This window comes from Xenopus laevis, chromosome 7L (genome assembly GCF_017654675.1).
Source record: "Xenopus laevis strain J_2021 chromosome 7L, Xenopus_laevis_v10.1, whole genome shotgun sequence".
In the NCBI taxonomy this organism is placed as follows: Eukaryota; Metazoa; Chordata; class Amphibia; order Anura; family Pipidae; genus Xenopus; species Xenopus laevis.
In genome coordinates this window covers 68,451,352-68,463,304 of record NC_054383.1, presented here as the reverse complement: position 1 = coordinate 68,463,304, position 11,953 = coordinate 68,451,352, and the positions used below count along the sequence as shown (strand labels likewise).

General features: G+C 41.9%; 1 protein-coding gene and 3 non-coding genes across 5 annotated transcripts; all 4 read left to right on the top strand.

The window, feature by feature from the left end:
* The first annotated feature begins 5,327 nt into the window (after window positions 1–5,327).
* Window positions 5,328–11,685, top strand: hspa8.L (heat shock protein family A (Hsp70) member 8 L homeolog). 2 transcript variants are annotated; one of them, NM_001086163.1, is given in 9 exon segments: window positions 5,770–5,812; window positions 7,005–7,214; window positions 7,690–7,895; window positions 8,175–8,327; window positions 8,898–9,453; window positions 9,669–9,871; window positions 10,434–10,632; window positions 10,853–11,085; window positions 11,303–11,685. In NM_001086163.1, coding segments are annotated over 8 exon segments (1,941 nt in total). In that variant the 5' UTR covers window positions 5,770–5,812; window positions 7,005–7,009; the 3' UTR covers window positions 11,489–11,685.
* Window positions 8,723–8,818, top strand: LOC121395829. The gene has a single exon (XR_005962708.1). It is a non-coding gene; the product is annotated as a small nucleolar RNA SNORD14 (small nucleolar RNA).
* On the top strand, window positions 9,493–9,587 carry LOC121395831. The gene has a single exon (XR_005962710.1). It is a non-coding gene; the product is annotated as a small nucleolar RNA SNORD14 (small nucleolar RNA).
* LOC121395830 lies at window positions 10,660–10,754 on the top strand. Its single transcript, XR_005962709.1, has one exon. It is a non-coding gene; the product is annotated as a small nucleolar RNA SNORD14 (small nucleolar RNA).
* Window positions 11,686–11,953: the final 268 nt, after the last annotated feature.

Below are 11,953 nucleotides of genomic sequence, written 5' to 3'. Positions count from 1 at the left end.
AGCTCTCGGAGACTTCCAGTTTCGAGCTAAAAGACGTTTGGCTGCGGTTAATATAAGGTTGGCCAGTTTCTGTACATGTTTCTTTAATCTGGGAAATGGTTTCCCTAAGAGGAATGTTTGCGGGTCTAAATGCAGGGAACGTCCCAGTAGAGGTTCTAGTAATGCTAAAACTCCCTTCCAATAATCCACCAAGATAGGGCAAATCCAGAATATGTGGTACAATGTGCCTTCTACACCACAGAGTCTCCAACATGATGCTGACGTAGTTGGATATATAGAGTGCAGTTTGGCGGGTGTCATATACCAATGTGTGAGGATTTTATAGTTAACCTCTTTATGTGTCACACATGCCGAAGCCTTCCTGAGGTTTTCCCATATTGTAGTCCAGTCATGTAAGGAGAGCTCTTCTCCCAAGGTCTGTTCCCATAACAGCATATATCTGTGTTTCACAAATGAGAGTTCAGTGTCCATCGTGAGGATTCCATAAATATCCGAAATTAGACCTTTTCTGTGGGATCTAGTGGCCATAATAATGTCCAGTGGGGTCTGGTTTTGAAGTAATTGGGGACCAATCATCTTCAAGACATAATGCCGGATCTGCAGGTATTGATAAAAAATTGCATTGGGTAAGTCACCATGTTTAGCTTGTAGCTCTTGGAAGGTGTGAAGGTTACGAGTCAACGAGTTATAGAAATCCCTCACCTGCGTTAGATCATTTCTCAACCAGGGTTGGGCAAATGAGGCGGACAGGCCTGGGACAAAGTCCGGGTTACCGAAGATAGGGGCCATTCTGTGAGGGCCTTTAACAATATTGTAACGTGATTTGGAATAGTTCCATATGGCCAAAGTCAGTTGCACAGAGTTCAGCTTAATGTCTTTCAAGGGAATCAATTTGTTAATATCCCACAATAAAAAGGCAACTGTATACGGAAACATTGCATCATTTTCAATCGTGACCCATTTACCACAATGTGATTTGTCAGACCAGGCTACTGCTTGTCGCAGTTGTGCTGCCAGGAAATATTTAAGAATATCAGGAGCACCCAGGCCCCCCCATTTAATTGGGGTCATTAATACCTTACGAGCTAGCCTATGCGACTTGGAGGCCCAAATGAATCTAGTAAGTCTAGCCTGCAGAACCTTCATGACCTTGTTAGGTATACGAATAGGGAGCGTTTCGAAGTGGTAAAGTAGTCTAGGGAGGGAAACCATTTTGATCGTGGTCATCCTACCAAACCAGGAAAGCGTATGGGAGGTCCACTTTTCCAGATCACTATAGAGCTGGGAGAGAAGGGGGGTGTAATTTTCCTTGTACAGCGTTGCATAAGTGGGAGTGATCCTGACACCTAAGTACTTAATATAATCAGATTTCCATTTATAGTTAAAATTTAATTGTAGGAGTTTGGCTTGGGAGTGAGGTATATTTACTGGGAGAGCCTCAGATTTATCCTGATTAATCTTGTGATTGGAGAGCTTACTGAAGGTGTCTAATAAAGCGTGTAAATTCGGTAGAGACGTCAAAGGACGTTAATATTGAGTAGGACATCATCAGCGAATAAGGATATTTTGTAAGTCTTTCCTCGGTGAGCGATGCCATGTATATTCGGAGAATTTCTAACTGCAGTAGCCAGGGGTTCAATTGAGAGTGCATAGATAAGGGGAGAAAGAGGGCATCCTTGGCGTGTGCCATTGGAAATCGGAATGATAGAGGAGAGGTATCCCTCTATTTTAACTGCTGCTGTGGGATTAGAGTAAAGAGCCGAGATTGCATTCCAGAAGGGACCCCCAAAACCCATCAGATCTAACACCTTGTTCATGTAAGCCCAATTAAGGCGGTCAAAGAGTTAACCCCCTTTCTGCCCTGTTTGTTTTCCTCCCCCTCCCTTCACTGCTTGTTCCTTTCTCTTGCCCTGTAATAATTGTGGAACAGAAAGAAAAGCAAACTTCTGTATAAATAATACATAATCTGCTGCTAAATGTATTTTATTCTTTTCTGGGGGCAATGTGTATGAGCAGTTAGTGTAAGTACCATAGTCATTTTCTACACAGTATACAAACAGCAATCAACGAATTTTTGGGTTTTCCTTTGTAACTCCCTGTATCTGTTGATGATATGTTATACAATTCCATCAGCTGCATTTATTCCCTTGCAACTCCCTGCACCTCCCTATAAATTGTTCCATAACAGCTGCATTTCCCCATGCAACTCCCTGCACCTAATCATAAATTATCCCAGAACAGCTGCATTTATTCCCTTGCAACTCCCTGCACCTCCCTATAAATCGTTCCATAACAGCTGCATTTCCCCTTGCAACTCCCTGTACCTTCCTATAAATTGTTCCATAACAGCTGCATTTCCCCTTGCAACTTCCTGCACCTGATCATAAATTATCCCAGAACAGCTGCATTTATTCCCTTGCAACTCCCTGCACCTCCCTAAAAATTGTTCCATAACAGCTGTATTTCCCCTTGTAACTCCCTGCACCTGATCATAAATTATCCCAGAACAGCTGCATTTATTCCCTTGCAACTCCCTGTACTTCCCTATAAATTGTTCCATAGCAGCTGCATTTCCCCTTGCAACTCCCTGCACCTCCCTATAAATTGTTCCATAACAGCTACATTTCCCCTTGCAACTCCCTGCACCTCCCTATAAATTGTTCTATAACAGCTGCATTTCTCCTTGCAACTCCCTGCACCTCCCTATAAATTGTTCCATAACAGCTGCATTTCTCCGTGCAACTCCCTACACCTCCCTATAAAATGTTCCATAACAGCTGTATTTCCCCTTGTAACTCCCTGCACCTCCCTATAAATTGTTCCATAACAGCTGCATTTCCCCTTGCAACTCCCTACACTTCCCTATAAATTGTTCCATAACAGCTGCATTCCCCCTTCCACCTCCCTATAAATTGTTCCACAACAGCTGCATTTCCCATTGCAACTCCCTGAACCTAATCATAAATTGTTACACAACAGCTGCATTTCCCCTTGCAACTCCTTGCACCTGATCATATTGTTACACAACAGCTGCATTTCCCTTGCAACTCCCTGCACCTGATCATAAATTGTTACACAACAGCTGCATTTCCCCTTGCAACTCCTTGCACCTGATCATAAATTGTTACACAACAGCTGCATTTCCCTTGCAACTCCCTGCACCTGATCATAAACTGCTCCACAACCGCTGCATTTTACCTTGCAACTCCATGCACCTGATCATAAACTGTTCCACAACAGCTGCATTTTACCTTGCAACTCCCTGCACCTGATCATAAACTGCTCCACATCAACTGCATTTCTCCTTGCAACTCCCTGCACCTCATTATAAATTGTTCCAGAACAGCTGCATTTTACCTTGCAACTCCCTGAAGAAGTGCCAGTACACGGCACGAAACGCGTTAGTTGGCACCTTATCCCACTGCTGTATAATGTATTTGTGTGCACAAATAAAGCCACTTTAAAATTATAAAGTTTCTCCGTTGGTTCAGCGCTCGTGAGCTGCGAGGTAAATGATACAGGTGACTATCTTTGCTGCCTGAATAATTTAGTTTGTCTTAAAAAGATGCTCACTTTTAGAAATAGTGCAAGTTACTCTTTGTAATTAATTATTTCCACAAAAGGGTACATCGCGTTTATTCACAAATTCAGCTTTCATACTGAATGCTGCTCCTAGGTTTGATTCCACGTACTCCAGCTTTCTTCCACAATCCTAATACATACAGGCACGTAAATTGTCTTCTCCTGGTACATGTGTGAGATTTTGTCATAAAAACAGGTGTGAACTCAGTAAGCTAGTAAGTAAGCTATTCACACATTTTGATAATAAAACATTTAGCGTAGAACGTCCAATTCATCTACGTGGGGTTATCCATTCCCTTCCTAATGCGATTGATTACACCAAGGCTGGAACTAGGGGTAGGCAGAGTAGACGTCCACCTAGGGCGCAATCATGGGGGGGGGCACTTTTAAGGGGAATTTTTTCTAAACCTTTTTTGAATGGCTATTAATAGTTTTTCAATTATAAACCACCTGTTCTAACCCCTTCTTGTCCGTGATTCTTACTGCGGGCAGAAGCACTCCTCATCTCCCTGTTGGCAGCTGCTGGCACAGGTACATAATTGTGGGCAATATCTTGGCTTCTGCTTGCACAGGTAAACAGATTATATGGGGCAATATGATGGATTTTTGGCTGCTGCTGGCCAGGGCCGGAACTAGGGGTAGGCAGAGTAGGCACGTGCCTAGGGCGCAAAGCTGGTTGGGGCGCCAGGCACACACCTTCTGTGCCTCTCCTACCCCCTATTCCAGTCCCCGATGTGGCCGACGTGTGCAATCTTTGTTTCGCGCATGCGCACTGGCGTTTTTTCGCGCATGCGCACTAATGTTTTTTGCGCATGCGCACTGGCGGTTTCCGCGCATGGCACTCGCGTATTGGCCGCTTTGCCAGGCCAGTCTGCCTGTGGCGCCTGGCTGGGTTGACCCGGCACAGATACATATGCTGCTGGCACAGATACATATTTTGGAGCAATATGAAAGATTTTTTGGCTATTGCTGGCACAGGTACATATTTGGGGACAATATGATGGGTTTTTTGCTCCTTCTGTCACAAGTACATACTGTATTTGGGGGCAATATTGTGGGGTTTTTGCTGTTGCTGGCACAGGTACAGATAAGAGGCAATATGAGGAATTGGCTGCTGTTGGTTCAGGTACATGGGGCAATATGGTGTCTGCTGGCACAGGTATACAGATGTTTGGGGCAATGTGATGGATATTTGGCTCCTGCTGGCACAGGTACAAATCAGGGGCAATATGATGGATTTTTTTGGCTGCTGCTGGCATAGGTACAGTTGAGGTTAACAATATGATGGATGGTACAGATTGGGGGATTTGGGGACAATCTGAGGGATTGGCTGACATTGCCAAGGGTACAAATGGGGGCAATATATGTGCTGGCACAGGTATATGGGGCAATATGAATGGTAAGGTGGGAAATGGTAATGTAGGACATGGTGGAGGGCACTGACTGAAGCCCTTGCCTAGGGTGCCAAAATACCTAGGCCCGGCCCTGGATTACACATCCATTTTATTAACTGGTCCCTCCGTATAAAACGTACAAGGCTTGGTTCTGAAGGCAGAATAAAAATATGCAGAAAATTCAGTGGAGGACCAAAAAACAATGACACAATATTCAGACTGTTTACGATATGATTTATTACGGACCGGAAGCTTAAGGACAAATACACCATAAGCCGCAAGTCACAAACATTGCCTACAACTCTATTCGTCCTTTCACGTGATATTGCGAAAACGAATTTAGCAAGTCGTCTCTTCGACTAAATTGTGTAAAACAGTAAACACGCCAACTTATTGTATTGGGAAAAAGGCAAGCTGAAAAGATCGTCATTGTAATTGTAGTAAATTCAGTCAAATTGGCTGTGTTTTTAAGCGACTATTTTAGTCGTTTTCACTAATATATTTGCGGCTACACGTGATGCTGTATGACTGCTTTACAAGAAGCTTCCCGAAACAAATATGGACGAATGCATTCCCCGCAGTACAATCGAAACCGGCTCTTTGTGCCGCAGTGGTACTTTCTAGAAGCTTGTGCTAGTTTCTGTCAGCTGCTATCGGGACAGAGCTGTGATTGGCGGAATATTCCCTACGTAGGAGTTCTACGACATTCTGTTCTGGAACCTTCTCAGCCTGTATAAAAAGCAGCCGGCAGAAGCTCTCTGTCTCATTGCAAGCATTACTAGCTCGGAGACGGCGAGCAGTTTATCTAAATCCAATCGCCTGTAACAGCGCTGCAGGTAAAGACTTTTCTAGCTCTATTGGATTATAGACATATTTTCCTTGTTTAATAGTCAGTTTTATTAAGGTTTGTGTAAAATCTCAATTGTTTAGCTTTATATAGTGTTATCCAGAATCTGTTTAGTACTATTGGTTAATCCGGTGTTTGTTTTAGGGGGAAGAGGGTTCTAGTAGAACTGTGTACTCCTTAAATAATTCTTTATCAAACCTTGCATTGCATTAGATCGTGCACAATGCGGTGTTTGCTGATGGCCGCACAATACTGCAGTGTAACGCTTCCACGCGTGTCTTAATATAAACTCTCCTCCCTTGTGACTGCCAAATTCTTTATCCATAAACCCATCCTCTAAAAATTTCCGTAAACCCATTACAGGGGTTCGATCTCTGTTAAGAGTACATCGTTGTGTAAGCGATACCAAACGGCTTGCAATTCAGCTTCTAATGCCCCACGCCTTTCCCTTCGCCAATGCGTCTGCAGTCACGTGCATTCGTTCAGTCACTTGTCACGTGTTGGCGTTCCAGCCCAAGATGGCGGCTTTCTCCTGCAGTGCGGGACAAAATGGTGGCAGTGACGTGTGTGTTCAGTCTTTTGTTCTTGAAGGCTGCAAATAGACTTTAATCAGTGTAGCTGTGTGTTCAGTCTTTTGTTCTTGAAGGCTGCAAATAGACTTTAATCAGTGTAGCACTGATTAAAATAATCTGGCAAGTGGAAGTTCGAATGTACTTTACACTTTTTCATCAGATTTTTTTTTAATCAAACTTTTAATTTGTCTAACTTAAAGGTGCTATGAGAAATTTGCAGCGCTATGAGAAATTTGCAGTGCTATACAATTTTACAATGTAGAAAAAATACACATGGGATAAAACAAATATAAACAAATGAGGGACAATTGTTAGACTATATAGAACTTAAACATTTATGGTTTCATAGATTAAAAGGAAGCAATGATAGTCTGCTGTTGTGGCAAGGGGCTTGTATATTATACAGCAATGGTCTCCCATAGCTAACTACGAAGTTTCATGACTGTAAACATGAGGACTACTGTAGGGTGTAAGACTATACTGGTATTGGTTAATCTTCACCTCCAGTACAGATTGTAAATTAACACTTCTATGGTAGTTACTCTTGCTCTTGAAATATAGCGTAACCTATTGGTGTAAAGTTAATTAAATTTATGTTTTTAATTACAGCAACCATGTCCAAGGGACCAGCAGTTGGAATTGATCTTGGCACCACTTACTCTTGTGTGGGTGTCTTCCAGCATGGCAAAGTAGAGATCATTGCCAATGACCAAGGAAATAGGACCACACCCAGTTATGTGGCTTTTACAGATACAGAAAGGCTGATCGGAGATGCAGCTAAAAATCAAGTTGCCATGAACCCCACAAACACAGTTTTTGGTAAGGATAGTGTATGTGTTATGCAATGCTGAAGCTATTCCAATGCATATTACAGAAAAGGGGAGGCAGGTATATATTAAACTAGGCTTACTGGCTTAAAATATGAATTAATGATTAATAGCTGGTATAGATATGCCTATTAGAAGTATTTCATTGTGAATATTGTAACTGTCATTCTCCAGTGACAAGGTTGTCTGCTTCTGTAAAATGATATTGGTATGTTAAGCCAGTTTATACTAGCTTTAAAGGCTTTGCTTTTACCTGAGAATAGCTTCAGCCATATCTGTGCCTTGCATAATTGAGTTCAGCCGAATATCCTTGTTGGGGGAATATCTTTGTCCTATATTTCTGTGCGCTGTTATAATAGGGTTCTGTTTGGTGCTCCATATTCTACAATTATGGCACCACAGTGACAGTGTTGCCTGGGTTTATTTCATGTAAACAAAATTAATGCAGTTGCACCATAATCTTTCAGATGCCAAGCGACTTATTGGCCGCAGATTTGAAGATGCGGTTGTTCAGTCTGACATGAAGCACTGGCCTTTCACTGTTGTGAGTGATGGTGGCAGACCAAAGGTCCAGGTAGAATATAAAGCCGAGACTAAATCTTTCTATCCGGAGGAAGTATCCTCTATGGTTTTAACGAAGATGAAGGAAATAGCTGAAGCTTACCTTGGCAAGGTGAGTGCCTTTTGGTTTGTTTGTAGTTTTTGTCCAACACAACCCAATGCATCTAGAAAACTTCACAATTGAATATTAACTGTTTTGAAACAAACACATTTTCCCCTTTAATCACCCCAAAATTCCTAATGCTGCCTTGGCTGTGGAACTGACCAGTTAAAGATGAATGACTTAAATATTGGTGTTTCTCAAATATCTCAAAGTATTGTGTTTTTTAGATCAGATTTATATCTTAGGTTAAATTGTTTTTTTTTTTTTTTTTTGTCTTTCTCTTCAAAGACGGTGACAAATGCTGTAGTTACTGTTCCAGCATATTTCAATGACTCCCAGCGACAGGCTACTAAGGATGCTGGTACCATATCTGGGCTGAATGTGTTGAGAATCATTAATGAGCCAACTGCTGCTGCCATAGCTTATGGACTGGATAAGAAGGTAAAGATCCCTAAAACATGTTTCCATAGTAAAGGGCTAAACCACACAGTTCACTTGCAGTAACCCACAGCACAGTTTGTTTTATATATTTTTTTTTTTTTCAGCCAGCTGCAGCTAGAAAAATGAAAGTAAACACATCCTATGGGTTACTGCACAGTGGGAGGCAGTCTCCCTAAACAACTTTCCTGTGCCCCTGTTAGCTCTCCTCGGCACTTTAGTGTTAATGTAGGAATAAATACTGCTCTGCTTGTGTGTACATTAAAACTAATCAAGGGTGAACTTATAAACCTATAAAATCTGGTTCTGTGCAATTTCACAAGCAGACTTGCATCCAGCCTTAAGAACCCCTTCATTTATTCAAACTTTACTGTTGGTTCACAAGGTTTCCTTTCTGATCGCAGTGATGAATGTGATTCCAAAGCCATTCGTAGTTTCCACCAGATGTCGCAAGACTTATGATGGTTTATCACCTTCCTTGGATGTCTGAGCGATCATGTAGGCAATGTTCTTGTGAGTGCTGTGTACTTAATAAAGTTGCTAAAGTGAAATTTCTCTTTTTTTTTTTTTAAGGTTGGAGTAGAAAGGAATGTACTGATCTTTGATCTCGGTGGTGGCACCTTTGATGTCTCCATTCTAACCATTGAAGATGGAATCTTTGAAGTAAAGTCTACTGCTGGTGACACTCACTTGGGGGGTGAAGACTTCGATAATCGTATGGTGAACCACTTTGTTGCAGAATTTAAGAGGAAGCACAAGAAGGACATCATTGACAACAAGAGAGCTGTTCGCCGTCTCCGTACTGCTTGTGAGCGTGCAAAGCGTACGCTCTCCTCCAGCACTCAGGCTAGCATTGAAATTGATTCACTCTATGAAGGAATTGACTTCTATACCTCCATAACAAGAGCACGTTTTGAAGAACTCAATGCCGATCTCTTCAGAGGTACCCTTGACCCTGTGGAAAAATCACTTCGTGATGCTAAGCTTGACAAGTCTCAAATACATGATATTGTATTGGTTGGTGGATCCACCCGTATACCTAAAATCCAAAAACTTCTTCAAGATTTTTTCAATGGCAAGGAGTTGAACAAGAGCATCAACCCTGATGAAGCTGTGGCTTATGGCGCAGGTATGTAGAAGAGCATTTGGGTTCTGTATTGCTTGGTATTTGCTAAGATGAATATGATTCCAAAGCCATTCGTAGTTTCCACCAGAAGTCGTTAAGACTCGTGATGGCTGTACCTTCCTTGGATGTCTGAGCGAATATTTAAAGATGGGGCAAAGAAATGTCGAGTTTACTTTCCATTCTAAACTTTTTTTTTTTTTTTTTTTTCCCTTTATTAGCTGTACAGGCAGCCATCTTATCTGGTGATAAGTCCGAGAATGTTCAGGACCTCCTGCTCCTTGATGTTACACCTTTATCCCTTGGTATTGAGACAGCTGGTGGTGTCATGACTGTTCTGATCAAGCGAAACACAACCATTCCCACAAAGCAGACGCAAACTTTCACAACATACTCTGACAACCAGCCTGGAGTGTTAATTCAGGTAAGCTAAATTTCCAAGTCGTGCACTCCGGGGGTATAGAGTGAATTGAATGCATGGCTTGTACAAGGCTATGGGCGGCTTCTGTTTGTAACGTGACAAATTACTGTAATTTAGAAGGATGTCATTTTTACAGGAAATCTATGGCTTTCAGATTTAACATATATGGCTTGGCTACTAGAAAAAAAACCTGTAAAGGATTGTTAACTTATGCACCACTTCTGAGTTGCACATTTCCATTTAAATATATACTAGCATGTGTAATGACAAAGTTCTGAGATTAGTTACAAAAAAGAAAAACTTACACTCGCACACCCTGGCCGTCCATGCTTGAGAAAGGGGTCACGCCCCGAAACGTTGCATCCGCAAATAAACGAGCAAGGTCAAATCCTGCTAGAATTATCCATGTTGTGCTGGTGTGTCTTGTATCTAAAGTTCTGAGATTAGTCCACTTTAGCTTTGTGTTGTATAATTGAAAATATTCTTTAATGACTGACTTCACTTGTAACTGCTTTTAAATAGTTATTTGCTTTTTAAAATTCCCTATTTGTTATACTTTCTGCAGGTGTATGAGGGTGAAAGAGCAATGACCAAAGATAACAACTTGTTGGGTAAATTTGAGCTGACTGGCATCCCACCAGCTCCCAGAGGTGTTCCTCAGATTGAGGTCACATTTGACATTGATGCCAACGGTATCTTAAATGTGTCTGCTGTTGACAAGAGCACTGGCAAGGAGAACAAAATCACCATTACCAACGACAAAGGTATTTACCTTAAGCTATATAAAATAGTCGCTGTGATGAATTTGTTCCAAAGCCATTCGTAGTTTCCACCAGATGCCGAAAGGCTAATGATGGTTTAGCACCTTCCTTGGATGTCTGAGCGACAACCGTTTACTAAACAATCTTCATTTTAGAGCAGAGCACTTGTTTCAGTAGTGGTAACTGGTTTTGCTGTGTATCTAAATCTTTGTGTTTTCTGCAGGACGATTGAGCAAGGAAGATATTGAGCGTATGGTTCAAGAAGCTGAGACCTACAAAGCTGAAGATGAGCAGCAAAGGGACAAGGTGTCTTCAAAGAATTCCCTAGAATCCTATGCATTTAACATGAAGTCTACTGTTGAAGACGAGAAACTTCAAGGAAAAATCAGTGATGAAGATAAACAAAAAATTCTGGAAAAATGCAACGAAGTTGTATCTTGGCTGGACAAAAATCAGGTAAGTCAAGACATGTCATAAGCATTCTTCTCCATTTACAGCTTCTACTAGATCTTGGCACATGAGCTTGAACCTTGTATGTCTGAGCAACTTTGAGAACATGTACTTTGTAGCCTGCTTACCTGACATTGCATAACTGACCTCCCCCATAGCTGGCCAGAGCTCTTGTAAAGTGACATTGTATATTAAAAACTAACTTTTCTATTTACTCATTCAGACTGCAGAAAAAGAAGAGTTTGAACATCAACAAAAGGAGCTGGAGAAGGTGTGCAACCCCATTATTACAAAGTTATACCAGGGTGCAGGTGGCATGCCAGGTGGTATGCCTGGTGGCTTCCCAGGTGCTGGTGCTGCTCCATCAGGTGGAGCATCCTCTGGTCCTACAATTGAAGAGGTTGACTAAGCTGCATTCCACTCCTATTATTTGTCTTGTAACTCCAGGGACACACACGTATTACTAGCTGTTCAATTTTCTCATGTATGCTGCTGTATTAATTTTTGGGACATTAATACTTGAATTCACTCCAAGTCTGGAAAACACCCTAGCAGCTGGACTGTTTTAACATTTGGATCCAGACAAATAAAATGTGTTTAATTGGCTCTTGTGGTGGTGTGTTTTTTTTGGGGGGGGCACAAGTGTGTACTAGGTTTTTGACTCCTAGTCGTTTGTTTAACCATATAGTTAATGGTCTATGGCTAGTCCTTGGCAGAGGCAAGTGAATATACCACCATATGCATACATCTTAAGGGGAAAGACGCATGCGAAGATTCGGGGAGACTTAGTTGCCTGGCGACAGATTGACGCTTCTTTGGGCGACTAATTTCCCTGAAAAGCCTTCCCACTGGCTAGAATCGAAATCGCATGGGG